The sequence below is a fragment of the Pteronotus mesoamericanus genome, unplaced genomic scaffold, assembly GCF_021234165.1.
Source record: "Pteronotus mesoamericanus isolate MK-2021 breed Mesoamerican mustached bat unplaced genomic scaffold, CSHL_Meso_final contig_26, whole genome shotgun sequence".
In the NCBI taxonomy this organism is placed as follows: domain Eukaryota; kingdom Metazoa; phylum Chordata; class Mammalia; order Chiroptera; family Mormoopidae; genus Pteronotus; species Pteronotus mesoamericanus.
This window is the reverse complement of record NW_026555109.1, coordinates 1,188,134-1,206,125: the sequence shown is the minus strand read 5'-3', so window position 1 is coordinate 1,206,125 and position 17,992 is coordinate 1,188,134. Positions and strand designations below refer to the sequence as shown.

At 39.0% G+C, this 17,992-nt stretch overlaps 1 protein-coding gene across 2 annotated transcripts in view; it reads left to right on the top strand.

Moving 5' to 3' along the window:
* The window catches only part of DOCK9 (dedicator of cytokinesis 9), a 354,061-nt gene that overhangs the window by 207,739 nt on the left and 128,330 nt on the right, over positions 1-17,992 (top strand). For both annotated transcript variants that reach the window (XM_054574328.1, XM_054574327.1), the window contains exons 10-15: positions 2,348-2,422; positions 3,713-3,853; positions 4,165-4,368; positions 4,965-5,087; positions 14,160-14,242; positions 14,847-14,969. In XM_054574328.1, coding sequence (XP_054430303.1) covers positions 2,348-2,422; positions 3,713-3,853; positions 4,165-4,368; positions 4,965-5,087; positions 14,160-14,242; positions 14,847-14,969 — 749 coding nt within the window. The remainder of the gene's footprint in view (positions 1-2,347; positions 2,423-3,712; positions 3,854-4,164; positions 4,369-4,964; positions 5,088-14,159; positions 14,243-14,846; positions 14,970-17,992) is intronic.

The window sequence follows — 17,992 nt, the reverse complement described above, 5'->3', positions numbered from 1 at the left end:
AAACACTGATTGGCTGCCTCCCATACATACCCAGACTGGGAATCGTTCGTACCTTGACCAGAGATTTGACCACAGCCTAGGCATGTGCCCTGACTAGAACTTGACCCCACAATTCTTCAGTTACAGGATGATGCTGCAACCAACTCCACCACAGTGGCCAGGGCTGTTCTGGCTATTTTGGGGTGAAAAATTAGGAGAGATGATAGGAGCCTGCCTCAGCCATAGGAATATGTTTTCCTTTGGAAGCATGAACAGATGATTTGTAGGAATCTTCTTTAACCTCTAGAAGCCTGAAAGTTCTCATAGCATCAAGATAAACTTTGTTGTGGCAAGAGACTTGAGCCATCATCTTGTTCACTATTTTTACTCAGAAATGAACGTGGAGTCTGGAGAGGTAGAGTGGCTGGCTCAACTTCACACCACCAATTAATGACTGAACTACAACTAGAATGCAATTTCTTAGTATTCTGGTGGTCATTTCATTTTGCTAGACCTATAGACAGTTGGTTAAATACAGTCATGACAGAATTTGGGCCATTGCTGAGAACCTGTTAAAAATAGCTGCATGCCTGAGAAAATTAAGACAATGCTCAATTTCTCATTAGCCATGATTAGAAATGTACTAATAGATCTTAGTCAGCCACCAGCAGAGATACCCTCTCCACTGTGGCTGTCACTGACCGATCACATGCTGAGATATGACAGATGTGACTTGTAGTCTTTGCAGAAAGGAACGCATGAGAAAGGACATTCTATTCTGACTCTATAAATTTAACCATTGAGATTAACAAGAACAAGATATAGATTACAGGCACCAGAGGCGAGAAGTAATGTAGTTGGAGATGACTTCTGTCTTGTAAATATCTTAGAAGCTTCTTCTTTCTGTTCCTAAATCCCACTTCTGCAGTCCCCATCTCCGCCACCGTATGTCTCTTTCCCTCAATGGCTTCTCTTCTCCAAGTCTGTGATTCCAGACTTCATCCCTCCCTTGTGCTCAAGTTCTGTCTCTCTAGCTGTCTATTGGATGTTTCCAGTAGGAAATCCCACAGGCATCTCCAAACTCTAGTATATCACCTTCTCCATAGACTCATTCTTCCTGAATTATCTAGCTCAGTTAATGGATTGAACAGTCAGCAAGCTACTCAAGCTAGGAATGTGGAATTTATTATGGGCCTTGCTATGAAATGGAGAGGCAGTTTTGATAACCCAGGAGAGACCATGGGCCTCCTAGGCTTCCTTCTTCCAATCCATTTCTTCAGCCCTATCTGAGTGATGCTTTTAAAATGCAGAATTTGTTATTTTATTCCCTTGCTTAAAATACTGCAGGATTTGTTTAGATTTTGAATGAAGTTCCAGTCCTTAACATACATCCCAGACTCATTTTTCTTTACTTTGTCCGTTATACCCAAACATTCAATCATAGCAAATGATTTGGTATTTGCTCTGGTACAACTTCACCTTTGTCCCTGCAGTACCTCCTCCTAGAATGTCCTTCTCTCCTTTCATGGCCAAATGTTCTGGTACTTCAGGATAGGCCTTCCTCTAGGAGCTTTTTCCTGACTGCCCCTCCTGGTCCAGGTTAGCGCTCACTGTTCCTTATCCTTTCTTTTGCCATTCTTATTGACTGTTTATATTGTCTTCCCAACTAATGTTCCTTGGGGGCAGGAACTTTGTCTCACTCATGTTTGTGTCCCTAGTGCCTGGCACATAATAGGTGCTCAATACATATTTATTTAATGAATCAGCAATGCCCCTCCGCTGCCACAGACCCCTATGGTGGCCCTTCAATATCTGCCATGGTTTTCTCTATCCTGCCATTCAAAACATATTCTTTTCTCTTGTGTGGCTTGTACCCTCAGGCTTAAGTGGACCTTAAATTTTTCTACCAACTGGGTTCATTTTCATACTGTATCTTTCCATGCATGCATCCTCTTCGTTCAGCCTAAGATGTTTGTTTTCCTACTTTTTACTGTCTAAATTCCACCCTTTCTTTCAAAGCCTGGTCTCTATTTCATTAAGTTGTGAAGCCTTTCTTGATAGTAACACTTAATTATTCTCTTTTGCTTTCTTCATATTGTTTTTTGACTCTCCAATTGATTACCAATGTCATAAGCCAGGGATCAGGTATTATTGACCTCCTTTTCCTCCCCAAGCAATGTCACTGTGTGCCATACTTGACAGTCTGTCCTTATTTGTTGACATGCAGCTGACTCTCCAGGCTGAGGCAGAGTCATCTGGCAAACTGACTTTTCAGGATGGGGCAGCTTTCAAGCATACTTGGACACCCCTTTAAGAAAAGGGGTCATTTATAAATGTAATTCATATTTTTTGTTTATCTTGTTATCAGAGTACCCGAGAAGCAGAAATCAAACTGAAAAGTGAAAGCAGAGTTAAACTTTTTTACTTGGACCCAGATGCCCAGGTAAGAACTATTTTAATGTTTAAAATTTAAAACTTAGTTTGGGAGAGAAAACCTTTGACAGATTATTTGTTTATTTATTTATTTGTTTATTTTGGATTTACAAGCAATATAGGAACAAGATGGAAAATTCAAGGGGAACAGGAAAAATAAAAACAACCTATAATCTTATCACCATAGCACAATCATTATGAATATTTAATATTTAATAGATTGTTGAAAATTGAGAGAGATTTATCCAAAGACATTGTCAAGTGCACAAAGAACATATAATTCACCCATAAAGTAATAGTCAGAAGATAACAAGCATCACTGCAGATGCCCAGCAGACAGTGCTTATTTTCTGGCTAGCTCAAGCTCAGTCTCACATACAAGCCTTGCAGTGCATGTGATACACACTTATGTCCCAACAAAATTCCAGACATAGCATGGGAAGGACCTCCAAGCCTGCCCACAAACAGGATGACTCAAAGCGGGCAACAGGTCTGCAGTATTCCCTTCTGTATTTTTCCCTCTTTATTTGTGTTTTATTTTAATAGAATTTCTTCTCCCCACTTAATTTTAATGATACAATAAATGATTTTTTACATTTCCTCACAGAATTCAAAAACATATATGTCTTTTTGACAATTTTTACTTGTGATAAAGTATGCATAACATGAAATTTACCATTTTAACCCTTTTTAAGTGTGCAATTTAGTGGTTAAGAACATTTACAATGCTGCGCAACTATCACCACTATTCATTCATAGAACTTTTCATCGTTCCAAACAGAAACTCTTTATCCACTAAACAATAACTTCCCCATTCCTCTTTTCCCTCAACCCTAGAAACCTCTATTCTACTTTCTCTCTTTGTGAGTTTGCCCATTTTTAGGAACCTCATATATATGTGAAATCATACAATATTCGTCCTTCTGGGTAAGGATTATTCCACATACCATAATGCTTTTAAAGTCCATCCATGTTGTAGCATGTGTCAGAATTTTTTTTTGCTGAATAATATTCTATTTTATGTATATATCATACTTAGTTTATTCATCTGTTTGTGGACACTGAGTTGCTCAGAAGCGTAATTTTTAAGTTCTGTATGATAATCCATTAAGTAGATATACCATCATTTTTTACCATTTTTATAAACTATATAAATGTATAAAATATTAACACTATTGAGAGTAATGAGTGTTATATGGCTTTTCCATGTGGTATTTTCTTTAGGATATTATATATTGATTATGAGATTTATTAAACATTTGAGCATAACGTATTCATATGTTTACATTTTTTTTGAAAGAGGCTTGACTTCTCATCAGCTGAGCCAGAAGTGAAGCCATTTGAAGAGAAGTTTGGAAAAAGAATTCTTGTCAAATGCAATGATTTATCTTTCAATTTGCAATGCTGCGTTGCTGAAAATGAAGAAGGACCTACTACAAATGTAATTTTTTCAAAGATTTTTTAAAAAATAGAGGTTTTAGATATGCCTATTGCAATGCAACCTGGACTTGAAATTCTAATCCTGGTTTCAATGAGGGTACAACATTTAGATCAGGGTGTGGGGGGGATTGTTTAGCCTGTAGGGACAGGATGTTTGTGACAAAGAATAGGGATCAAGGCTGTTTCTCTTTAGCAGTGATTTATGGCAACAATCATAAATAAGTCCAGTAATTTCTTCTTTGATACTAGCATTCTTCTTTTCTCCAAGAGTCTGAGCCATAGTGATGGTCTGGATTGTTTTGTTTTATTTAGGTAGAACCTTTCTTTGTTACTCTATCCCTGTTTGACATAAAGTACAACCGAAAGATTTCTGCTGATTTCCACGTGGACCTGAACCATTTCTCAGTGAGGCAGATGCTGGCCACCACGTCCCCAGCTTTGCTGAATGGCAGTGGGCAGAGCTCCCCTGCCCTTCAGGACATCCTTCATGAAGCCGCCATGCAGTATCCCAAGCAGGTGGGGGGCCTGAGTCCAGTGGTCTTACTACTGGGACTTATCTTGCTATTTATATATAGAAACTTTGTAATACATAATTGGGGTGAGATATTGATTATACTGACAGCTTATCTAATTAGACGAAGAAGTGGTGGAGAGAAGTGGTTTTGGATTTCTCATTTTTTTTTTCTTTAAACTTTGTGCTAGTTGCCTTCCCTACCAAATAGCTTATCTGAGTAGATGATGAACTACTGAGCAGTTAACCAGTTTGGCACTGGGTGCTTTATATTTATTTTTTAAAATATTTTATTTATTTATTTATTTTTGGAGGGAGAAAGAGAAGGAGAGAAACATCAGTCTATTGCCTCTCATACACATCTCAGTCTGGACCAAACCTGCAACCTAGACACGTGCCCTGACTGGGAATCAAACAGGCAACCTTTCACTTTGCTGGATGATGCCCGGCCAACTGAGCCACACTCATCAGGGCAGCACTGGATGCTTATTAATAGCTAAACAGTTTCACCACTCTGCTGCTTTAGAACCTTTAATACTCATGGGATTTGTTTAACATGGCTCTGTGTTCTAATTACTGAAGAAACTCATTTGTTCCCTAGGGAATATTTTCAGTTACATGTCCTCATCCAGATATATTTCTTGTGGCTAGAATTGAAAAAGTCCTTCAGGGGAGCATCACACATGGCGCTGAGCCATACATGAAAAGTTCAGACTCTTCTAAGGTAGGATGACTTTTATGCTTTGTGATGATAAATAGTAATTGGGAAAAAGGGATCCATGTTGAAGTAGAAATGCTTAAAGAAATCAAAGTTATACCATATTTATATTTCAAAAGATGTAGACCACTGTGCATAGACTTACTCTTATATTTAACCTTATGTGTCCAATTTTGAATGAAAAGAAATCCTTTGTGTAAATATAATGCTTCATTTAGCTGGACTATCCTGGTATCATGAAATAATTTGCAGAGAAATTATCAGCTTAACAGTAAAGTTTCTGTCATTACAAAGTACATATATTCAAGTAGAGTTCATTTCACTTACTGATGTCTCTCTTGGGTTCTGGAAATATATTCGGGTCCATTTACACTTAAATATGAGACTAAGACAAGGAGATGATCTGGTTCAGATGGTATGGCCAGTAGGATTGGTGGTTCAGATCTACTTGTGTTTTGTCAGATGGAGCAGAGTTGTGGTAGCAGAGGTAGTGTGACCTTAGGTAGAAGAGGGAAGGAAGACATACAAGATGCATGTTTGATTTATGTACAATGTACTTTTCATTACTGGGGGAATGTCTAGGTGTGGACACACCATAGAATTATTGAATATTAGAAGTCATTTAGTCCAAGACCTTTTTTCACATTCAGAAAACTGAGGTTTACAAAGGTCTAGTTACCTGCTTAGTGTCCCACAGATAGAGTGGCCAAAGGATACTTGACTGTCACTTGCTAGCACATTGAGCTCTCTGATTAGAGTAAGCTGTTCACTGCAGTCCCTGCCAGTTTTGCAGTATTTTTTTAAAAAACAATTTTATAAGTGGTCATTTGAAGATTGCCCCAGTACATTCTCCAAGGTCAACCTTAAGTGGGGTCATCCCAGAGGTTCAAACAGGAGGTTTGTTGAGCTGACTCAGTTTCTTCTCTTCCTTTCTGTGACCACCCATACATCAAAAGTGTGTCCACAAAGACACAGAAGGTGGTCCTTAAAGAACAGGCTCTAGGAGTCAGACATATAAGTGCTTAGCACCTAACTAGCCTGGGTGCTTTAGGCAAATTGTGTCAACTCTGTGGGCCCAGATGTTTCATCTGTAGTTGAAGTATAGTGTTGCTATCTGCCCCTACCTTCCTCTCACAGACAGTATTAGGATCAAACAAATAATGGACAATACAATGTTGATATGGACTCCCCAAATCGCTGACCCATGTAGGACATTGTTATCATTTATTACAGTCCCAGTCAAGTAAAAGCCCATTTATCCAGGTACATTGCCTCAAACAGTATGCTTTTATGGCTGATAAAAGCTGAGTAAAGTTTGGTCTCTGGAGAGAAGCTGTTTTATTTTTTAAATTAGGTCTGTAAAACCATGGATGAGAACTCTTTTAGCTATTTGATGTTTTTATTAATAATCAATGAAGGCCCAAGATAAGATCAACTCCCAGGTTGTGTATGCAACACATTTCCAAGGTGCATACACACCAACTTTGCTACTTCTGTCTACCTGCCACTTTGAAATGTGGCAGCTCATGTTGGTGCAAAAATCATGTATCATTGTGGGCTAGACATTAACACTCCACACTCCCAGTGTCCATGAGCATCTGATGACGTCTCACTTTCTTCATCACTTACAGGATGGAAAGCTCACCCATGTGCATATTGTTCCATTAATTCACACCTCCAAAACAGTAAATTAAAGCAGAGATTAAGATTCAACTACTTACATCAGAATTTTTGACAGAGATATTACAGATGGATAATTATTTTTCTAGTAAATTTTTGTTTTGGACAAAATTTTTTTTATTAATTAATTTTTTCTAATACATTTCTCTCTGCCCTCCCCCTACCACTTTCCCCTGCCCCCTCCTCCCTCTCCCTCCCTCAATCCTTCCCCACTTTGGCCTTGTCCATGAGTCCTTGTTACATGTTCCTTCTCTTGCCCCTTCCATCCTATTGACCCACCGACCCCTCCCTCTTTCCCTCTGTCCCTGTTGGTTTCTTTTTTCTTTCAGTGTTGCTGGTCTTATTCTCCTTGCATCTTTATTTTGTTGGTGAGGTTCTGCTTATAGGTGAGATCATATGGTATTTGTCTTTCGCCCCCTGGCTTACTTCGCTTAGCATAATTCTCTCTAGTTCCGCCCATGCCGTCGCGAAGCTTAGTAGTTCTTTTTTTCTTTCTGCTGCGTAGTATTCCATTCTGTAAATGTACCATAGTTTTTTGATCCAGTCATCTTCTGATGGGCATTTAGGTTGCTACCAACACTTGGCTATCGTAAATTGTGCTGCTATGAACTTTGGGGTGCATAGGTTCTTTTGAATTGGCGTTTTGGAATTCTTAGGGTATAGTCCCAGCAGGGGAATCACTGGGTCAAAAGGCAGTTCGATTTTCAGCTTTTTGAGGAAATTCCACACTGCTTTCCACAGTGGCTGCACCAGTCTGCATTCCCACCAACAGTGGACGAGGGTTCCCTTTTCTCCACAGCCTCGCCAGCACCTGCTGTTTGTTGATCTGCTTATGATGGCCATTCTGACCGGTGTGAGGTGGTACCTCATTGTGGTTTTAATCTCCATATCTCTGATGACTAGTGATGCTGAGCATCCTTTCAAATGTCTCTGGGCCCTCTGTATCACTTCCTTGGAAAAGCGTCTGCCCAGGTCCTTTGCCCATTTTTCGATTGGATCATTTGTCTTCTTGGAGTGGAGTCGTGTGAGTTCTTTATATATCTTGGAGATCAAACCTCTATCTGATGTATCATTAGCAAATATATTTTCCCATAGGTTTGGCTCCCTTTTCATTTTGCTGATGTTTTCTTTAGCCGTGCAGAAGCTTCTTATTTGGATGAGGTCCCACTTGTTTATTCTTTCCTTTATGACCCTTGCTTTAGGAGACATATCTGTGAAAAAATTGCTGCGTGGGATATCTGAGAGTTTCCTGCCAATGTTCTCCTCTAGGACTTTGATGGTGTTGTGACTTATATTTAAGTCTTTTATCCATCTTGAGTTTATTTTTGTGTATGGTGTCAGCTGATGATCCAATTTCAATTTTTTGCATGTAGCCGTCCAGCTCTCCCAGCAGCATTTGTTGAAGAGGCTCTTATTGCTCCATTTTATGCTTCTGCCCCCTTTGTCAAATATTAGTTGCCCATATAGACCTGGGCTTATTTCTGGGCTTTCTATTCTATTCCACTGGTCTATGGGTCTGTTCTTGTGCCAGTACCAGATTGTTTTGAGTATGGTGGCTTTGGAATATAGTTTGATGTCCAGTATTGTGATCCTTCCTACTTTGTTTTTCTTTCTCAAAATGGCTGCAGCTATTCGGAGTCGTTTGTGGTTCCATATAAATTTTTGAAATGTCTGTTCTATTTCTGTGAAATACATCGTTGGTATCTTAATAGGGATTGCGTTGAATCTATAAATTGCTGTGGGTAGTATGGACATTTTGATGATATTAAGTTTTCCAATCCACGAGCACGGTTTATGCTTCCATTTCTTTGTGTCTTCCTTCATTTCTTTCTTCAATGTTGTATAGTTTTGTGCATACAGGTCTTTTACCCCCTTGGTTAAATTTATTCTCCGGTACTTTATTTTTCTTGTTGCTATATCGAATGGTACTTTTTTTTCTGATTTCTTCTTCTATTTCATTGCTGGTGTACAAAAATGCCTTTGATTTCTGAATATTGACTTTGTATGCCGCTGTTTTTCCAAATTCACTTATTAGGTTCAGTAGTTTTTTGGTGGAGTCTACAGGGTTTTCTATGGACACCATCCTGTCATCTGCAAAAAAGGATAGTTTTACTTCCTCCTTTCCTATGCGGATGCCTTTTATTTTTTTTTCTTGTCTGACCACTGTGGCTAGGACTTCCAATGTTGAATAGAAGTGGTAAAAGTGGACATCCTTGTTGTGTTCCTGATCTTAGTGGGAAAGCTTTCAGGTTTTGCCCGTTGAGTATGATGTCGGCTGTAGATTTTTCATATATGGCCTTTATTCCGTTGAGGAATGCCACATTTATTCCCATTTTGCTGAGTGCTGTGTCTTATCGAGTGCTTTTTCTGCATCTATCAAGATGATCATGTGGCTTTTGTCTCTCCTTTGTTTATGATGTATTACATTTATTGACTTGTGTATGTTGAACCATCCCTGCATCCCTGGGATGAATCCCACTTGATCATGGTGGATAGTCTTTTTAATGTGTTGCTGGATGTGGTTTGTCAATATTTTGCTGAGGATTTTAGCATCTATGTTCATCAGCGGAATTGGCCTGTAGTTTCCCTTCTTTGTAGGGTCTTTATCTGGTTTTGGGATTAGGGCGATGCTGGCCTCATAAAAAGAGTCTGGGAGTCTTCCCTGCCCTTGGATTTTTTGGAATAGTCTGAGAAGGACAGGGGTTACCTCTTCCTTAAATATTTTGTAAAATTCTCCTGTGAAACCATCCGGCCCAGGGCTTCTGTGTGCCGGGAGTTTCTTGATGACTGCTTCAGTTTCCCCAGCTGTTATCGGTCTGTTCAAGCTTTCTGTTTCTTCCTCCTTCGGTGTTGGAAGATTATACTTTTCTAGAAATTTGTCCATTTCATCGAGGTTTTCCAATTTCTTGGCATATAATTGTTTATAGTAGTTTCTTACAATCCTTTGTATTTCTGTGGTATCAGTTGTTATTTCTCCTCTCATTTCTGATATTATTTGTTTGGGTCCTCTCCCTTTTTTTCGTGAGGAGTCTGCTTAAAGGCTTGTCGATTTTACTTATCTTTTCATAGAGCCAGCTCCTGGCTTGGTTGATCCTTTGAATTGTTCTTTTCGTCTCTATGTCATTCCGTTCTGCTCTGATCTTGATTATTTCCTTCCTTCTACATGCTCTGGGATTTATTTGTTGTTTCTCCAGTTCTTGAAGTTGTAGTGTTAGGTCTTTTATTTGAAATGTTTCTTTCCTTTTTAGGTAGGCCTGTATTGCTATGAACTTCCTCTCAGGACTGCCTTTGCTGTGTCCCATAGGTTTTGGACTGTTGTCTGTTCATTTTCATTTGTTTCCAGAAACTTTTTGATTTCTTCTCTTATCTCCTTATTGACCCATTCATTGTTTAATAGTCTACTGTTCAGTCTCCATGAGTTTGCAAGTTTTTGAAGTTTCTCTCTGAGGTTGATTTCCAGTTTCAAGCCCTTGTGGTCCGAGAAAAAGTTTGTTACTATTTCAGTTTTCCTGAATTTCCTGAGGTTTGCTTTGTTTCCTATCCTGTGATCTATCTTTGAAAAACTTCCATGCACATTTGAAAAGAATGTGTATTTCGCTTCTTTGGAATGTAAGGTTCTATATATGTCAGTGAAGTCTATTTGATTCAGTGCGTCGTTCAGCTCCACAATATCCTTGTTGATGTTTTGTTTGGAAGATCTGTCCATTTTTGACAGTGGGGTGTTGAAGTCCCCTACTATCAGTGTGTTGCTGTCTATATCTTTTTTGAAGTCGTCCAAGATTTTCCTTATATATTTGGGTTCTCCTATGTTGGGTTCATATAAGTTTACAATGTTTATGTCCTCTTGATAGAGTCTTCCTTTACGTAGTATAAAGTGCCCCTCTGGGTCTCTTTTTTATGGCCCTTGTTTTGAAATCTATTTCGTCTGTTTTAAGTATTGCAACTCCTGCTTTCTTCTCTTGCCCATTTGCTTGGAATATTTTTTTTTATCCCTTTACTTTCAATCTGTGTAGGTCTTTTGTTCTGAGGTGGGTCTCTTGTAGGCAGCATATGTGTGGGTCATGTTTTCTTATCCATTCAGCTACCCTGTGTCTTTTGATTGGGGCATTTAGTCCATTCACATTGAGAGATATTATTGATAGAAAATTGTTCATTTTTTCCCTTTGTACCTGTGTTTTTCTCTTTCTCACTCTTTTCCTTCATCTTCTTAAACCAGTCCCTTGAGCATATCTTGGAGTGCTGTTTTGGTAGAGATGTGTTCTTTTAGCCTTTTTTTGTCTGGGAAATTCCTTATTTCCCCTTCTATTTTAATTGACAGCCTAGCTGGGTAGAGCAGCCTTGGCTGTAGGCCCTTGCTTTTCATGACTTGGAACATTTGTTGCCATTCCCTTCTGGCTTGTAGTGTTTCTGTTGAGCAGTCAGCTCCTAGGCGTATCGGGGCCCCCTTGTATGTTACTTTCTCCTTCTCCCTTGCTGCCTTGAGGATTCTCTCTTTGTCTTTGAGAGTTGCCATTTTAATGATGATGTGTCTTGGAGTGGACCCCCTTGGGTCCCTCTTGAGGGGGGCCCTCTGTGCGTCCTGGATCCATGAGACCCTTTCTCTCCTCCAATGAGGGAAATTTTCCATCATTACTTTTTCGAGGAGGTTCTCTATCCCTTGCTCCTCTTCTTTTCCTTCTGGTATCCCTAGTATGCGGATAATAATGTGTTGCAGGTTGTCCTGCATTTCCCTAAATGCCTCTTCATTCTTTTTGAGCCGTTTTTCCATTTCTTGTTCTTTCTGGGAGCTTTTTTCTACCTTGTCCTCCATCTCACTGATTCGATCCTTGGCTTCATCCAGCCTGCTTTGGATTCCTTCTACTGTGTTCTTCAGTTCAGAAATGGCATTCTTCATATCCTCTTGTGTCTTCTTGATAGTTTCCATGTCCTTTTCCCAGTTGCTATAGTTTGCCGTAAGTTCCTGATAGTTTCCCTGCAGTGTCTCATAGTTATTTGTGAGCTGGCTGAGCTCATTGAGCTTCCTTAGAGCCATTGTCTTGAATTCAATATCTGATAGTTCCCTCGCCTCTATTTCATTTGGCTCTCCCTGTGGGGATTCCCCTTTTCCATTCATTTGAGGGGAAGTTCTTTTTCTTCCCATTTTTGTGAGAGTCTATTAAGTAATTTATTTATTTATTTATTTATTTATTTATTTATTTATTTATGCTTCTACTTCAATTGATCTGTCTAGATTTCCTGACTTTGTGGATTAAACTTCTATGGCAGTAGGAGTCTTTTTATTTATTTATATATTTTTCTGGGTCTGCCTCTGATGGTGTCACTTGTTGACTGTATCTGATCTTGGGCCATTTGTTTGAGCCTTCCAGGAACTCACTGTTTGTGCTTGTCTCCTGTAATTGTCAATCTGATCACTCTCTCCTCATATGTCTGGCTTATGCCCCACAGGGCTGAGCAGTGCCTCCTGATGGTGGGACTATCGTGTCATTATAGGCTGCTGTCACTCAGGGGAGTAGACCCCGTGAGCAAGATGGAGAACGTCGAGTGGAGGAGTCAGCGCTGGGACTCCCTGGTTACTCCTCCAGTTCTTTCCCCAACGCATCTGTCTCCAGTCTCTGCTCATGGGTCTCTGTGCAGTTCTGTGACCCCTTCAGCCAAGGATCCACTATTTCTGTGGACCGCTCTTCACTGGCACACCGGTCCGCTTGCGAGCACGCCCTGGCACTGGGCAGTTTACGGCCGTCTATTGTGTGCTTTCTCACTTTTGGCCTGTTTTAGACAAAATTTTTATGAAATGTCTCTGTAGGTGCCTACCATGAACAGGTTTTATTTTTATTTCGGTTTTGTTTTTTGTTTTTTGTTTTTTGTTTTTTAAAGAAAAACAGTAAAGAAACCCAAAGGGCAAATATGAGCTTTTTACCCCGACTCTCTCATACATTATGTTCCATTTGCACCCTTGGCAAGTCTGACTACTCAGTCCTCATTCACTGCAGTGAAGAGTAAAACTTATTTGAAGCCTTGTGTTTTAGCTTTAAATTTTATGCAAATGTTGCATTTTACTCCATGATATAGTCATTATTGTTAAACCTAAAAATAATAGATTCTACCACAGTTGCCACTCGAGTAAAGTAGGCCATTTTATCCTGTGACAGTGTATCCCCGCGTCCCCACATGAACGGATTCCACTTAGAAGAAAGGGAGGGACTACCTGAGCTCCTGACATATATTTCAATCAGGATGTGTTTTCCAGTTCACTCATGAAGACAGCAATTTCCACAACATGATTAGGTTGAATCATAATATTTTGTAATGAAAAGTATAAACCAAGTCCTTCATTTTTAAGGTACAGAAAGTGAAACCTAGAGAGTTATAATGGCCTATCGGTTCATATAGCTGATTTCAATTTGACTTAGAGAAAGGCGACTCTATTATTTTACTTCTGAGTCTTCTAGATGGGTGTTTCTCAAATCCAATGCACACAGGTTACCAGAGATCTGGTCAGATGCAGGTTCTGACCTAGGAGCTCCTGGTTGGGGCCTGAGACTCTGCATTCCTTACAGGTTCCCAGGTGTTGTTGATGCTGCAACTCTGCAGAGCACACACTGGTTCACAGGAACTAGATCACTTCCCAAAATTGGTTTGTCTTTGATATAGTAAAATAATGTAAAAAACCTTTCAACACGTCACTCTGACTGAATCAAACTTTGCATTGGTAACAATGCAATATCCCAGTACAAGAAAACTTGGGAAAATAAGTGTTATCTGCTTTAGCAATAAGGGGATAGTTGATTAATAGACCTGCCATGTGTACATCTTAACCCAAAAGCAAATCTACTTCACTGTGTACTATAGGGTTAATCAGTCAACCCACAAAAAGTAAAAAATGGTCATTAGGAAGTGAAAATAGCAGAATTTATAGTTAGAAAGCAAAAATATAGAAATTGAAAGCCTTGTCCTAACAAGTCAACACCAATATTTACCTCCAAACTGTGGTATTCTGCACAAGCCAGTGCATATTAGAGGTATATTAGAGCTTATTATTTTCATTAGTGTTCTCATCTAAACTATAGTAATGCTTGATATGAATACCAAGTACTAGTAATTATTGATAACTCAATGGACTTAAAATAAGTAGCCCTTAGTCATAAAAAACTATGAAAGCCTATGATATAGCATGGTTGTTACCTATAAAAGCAACATTTTAGGTAAGAAAAGACATTCCTCATTCTATTTTGTTGAAAATCATTGCTAGAAAATTTGTTAAACAGAATACTCTGAGCTGAGTGTAAATCCAACCATATTTATTATAGCACAGTGTGCCTTTGTATCTGATACTACAGTATGATGATAATTCTGTCAGTGGGATGCAGCATCTCATGGCTTTATTCTAATGTCTTCAAGGTTGCTCAGAAAGTGCTGAAGAATGCCAAGCAGGCATGCCAAAGACTAGGACAGTACAGGATGCCATTTGCTTGGGCAGCAAGGTAAGGGGAACATTCTTTATACCTTTGATATGGATGTAGATATATATGTGGGGGGCGGGGTGGAGGAGGAAGGCAGAGTGACTTATAAACTGACCAACCTATTCTGTTTTATTGCCCAGAGACAAAGAGGATTTAAGTGTGTAAAGCTGGAAAATAAATAAGCCACATATCTGAATGATCATTTATTAGAATCACAGAAAGGAAATATGCTGATTGGAGGGTAGCCATGTAGAACTGGCAGGGTGAACAGGAATGTTTGTTGTAGAGCTAATATTCCAGGTTCCAGCCACGTCTCCAGCTGGAAGTAGGGTGACAGCCCAGTGAGATCTGCAGATCCTCTTTATTTTGTGATCTCCGCTTCTTAAGCACTTGAGTGTGTGTGTTGTTTCCGAAACACAGGCCATTTGCTGGAAATGTTTTCTATGTAAATTGATTTAGTTGTGTTCATCCTCGTAAATATCTTCCACATTTTTAGATAATGAGATTTTTGTTGACTACCGTCAATGGAGTAATACTTAGTCTTCACATAGAAACCAGAATTAAGTTGTGGATTTATTTTGGTCTTTTGGAAACTCAGTTTAGAAGTGTTGTTTTGCTATTTCAGGATGTTGTTTAAGGATACATCTGGAAACCTTGACAAAAATGCCAGATTCTCTGCTCTCTACAAGCAAGATAGCAATAAGCTCTCCAATGACGACATGCTCAAGTTACTTGCAGACTTTCGGAAGTAAGCCTCAAGGCCTTATTTATTTCCACATCTGAAAAATAGAAGTTGTTTGGTGGGGAGGGAGGAAGTGAGAGCAATCTTTTAAATTGCTCATTCAAATGTCATAGGGGATATTAGATGGATGTGGGACTTTACCTCTAGTCCTTGGGAAGGAAGAGAGTGTTTAAAATTGAAAGAGTAACCTGATAATTTGAATTCTGTAATGGATGTTTTTGCTAGTTCAGTGAAGGGTGGGTTGTGGGTAGAGATGATCCTGTGCAAGAAGGAGACAGTTGAAGAACTTTTGCAAGAGGTGGGAAGGGACTCAGCAAAGCCACTGCAATTGGAAATAAGAATGAAACTAATTTCAGTTATGTCAAAGAGGCCCAGTTACTGGGTCTTAGTTTCCCGATTGGATATTAGGGTGGAAGGAGAGAGAAATGGGTGATAAACTTAGATAAATAAATCCCAGATTTCTGACTTACACAGTATAAGAATTAACTCATGATACTATTAACTGGATTGAGGGGGAGGGCATGGTGAGGATAACTTATATAGTACTTACTGTTTATAAGCATAGTCTAAATACTTTACATATATTGATGAGTGTATTAGTTTCCTAGGGCTTCCATGACAAAGTACTACAAACTGGGTGGCCTAAAACAATGAAAATTTGTTCTCTCATATTTCTGGAGGTTAGAGCCCAAAATCAAGGTGTTGGCAGGACCCATACCCTACAGAATCTCTAGGGGAGGATCCTTCCTTGGTTCTTCCAGCTCCTGGGAGCCCTAGGCATTCCTTGGCCTGTGGTAGCGTAACTCTAAACTCTGCCCCTGTCTTCACATGACTGTTTTGCTCTGTATCTGTCTAAATTTCCTTCTTGTAAGAACACATCATGTTGGATTAGGGCCAACCCTAGTGACCTCATCTTCACTTGATTATATCTGTTGGGTTGGCCAAAAAAGTCCATATGTTTTTCCTGTAAAATTAAAGACACATTTTTCATTTTCACCAATTACTTTATTGATTTGGCTATTTTTAGTGTGTCAGCTGTCTCCCGTGTGGTATAATGTTGATTGTTCTCAACTAATGTCTCGATATGATTGCTATCAACTTCAGCTGGTCTGCCTGACTGAGGAAGTGTCACAATACAATCTAACAGAATTGTTTCAAATGAACTTGAAGACAACTAAGTGCTACTAGAGCCATCTTATGGGAAAAAAAAAAAAATGAACTTTTTGTCTAACCCATTCAAAGACTCTATTTCCAAATAAGGATCCATTCATAGGTACTAGGCTTAGGACTTAAACATACCTTTTTGGGAATACAACTCAATCCATAACAATGTGGTAAAGAGAGGGTGAGCAATGGTGGAAGTTATTCTGGCTGAAAATCTGCTCTTATAAACTCTATCATACGGAATTCACTTCTGAACTTATAAAAACTGATTTTCTTTGCTAGGTATATAGGTTTTAGAATTTTTCTGGGAGAATTCCCAGAATGAGAAAGATGTGAGGGTATTAAAAGATAATTAAATGAAAGCATGGCCAAGAGCCAGCCACTAACTATTCTATACCATAGGGACCTTTCAGATTTTTGCGTTTTTTTTTTAAATGTGTATATCAAAGTAATTATCAGTTTACCTAGAACTCAAGAATGGCTGGTTAGCTTTCTTTCATTTCATTTGTACTGTTTTCGTACTTCTCTCTCCTCTGATTTCTCAGAATTCTAAATAACCATAATTGAAAGACATCTCTTAAAAACCTTTACTTAGTTATAGCAAGAAATATATTGTCATAGATAATGTGTTACACAGTAATTATTGTCATGTTTTTATTTGAATTCCAGGAAACTTTTAGCCTTGCTTGTAGAATAATAGTTGTTTATTTGAAAACTCCAGTCACCTTTAGTTGAATAGATTACAATTTTCCCTTACTGGACTACCATGCAGTTCTCAATAATCATAATGATCATGATGTAAGTCTGAATGTATTCACTTAGGAAGGTGAACACACTATATTGTTAAGGAGGAGAAAGTATATCTATATGACCTCATTTTTTAGAAGAAAACATTTTATATATTTTTATATATAAATGAAGAAATGGATAGCTAGTTAGATGGAAAGATAGACTAGCATAAAAATAGTCATGTAGGCTGGACACCAAAATATTAGTCATGGTGAGGGATGGGTTTATGAGTGACTTTTCAGTTTCCACTTTATAGGTTTTCACAATCTTTTAAAAATAGTTCACTTATTTATTTTTAGAGAGGAGGGAAGGGAGGGAGAAAGAGAAGGAGAAAAATATCAATGTGAGACAGAAATATTGATCAGTTGCCCCTCACATATGTTCCAAACAAGGAGTGAACCTGCAACCCAGACACGTGCCCTGAGCAGGAATCAAACCAGCGACCTTTCACTTGCAGAACAACGCCCTACCGAACCCACCAGTCAGGGCACTTTTCATGATTTTATGTGAATATTCTTTATAACTAACATTTACTTTTATATTCTGACAAAACAAACAAGGAAGATTTTTTTAATATGTGATGTTGGAAGCCGTGTCCCAGAGGTTACTTCCTAGCTGAGAACTTGAAGCTTCCCCTGCCACTGCAGAGAGTAGCCCCAGCTCTTGTATCTGACTTCCTCAGTGGAGGCCAAAGGGTGGGACTTTACAGGGTCTTTAATCAGCAAGTGATCTGAGCTGAGAATCTGAAGCCAGGGAGCAAACAACACAGACTTTCACTTGTTCAGAGCATGGAACAGTTCCCCGCACCCCCAACACACACACCAGGCCTTCATGCCTGTGCTAGGGTAGCATGTGCTCCATGTGGCCAGTGAGAGACTCAGATACTTGATTATAAGGATCCAATGTTATTGGCATCAGAAGGTATGATGGCACTAGGGCAGCATCTGTCCTGCTCAACAAGAATCCAGAGAACTGCCTGTTTTCTTCACCATACAGTTAAGGAAGTGAAGGATTCCTCATTTTTTTTTTTAAACCTTAGCATTGCACTTTTTCTTTCTTCTTTGTTTTTTCACAAC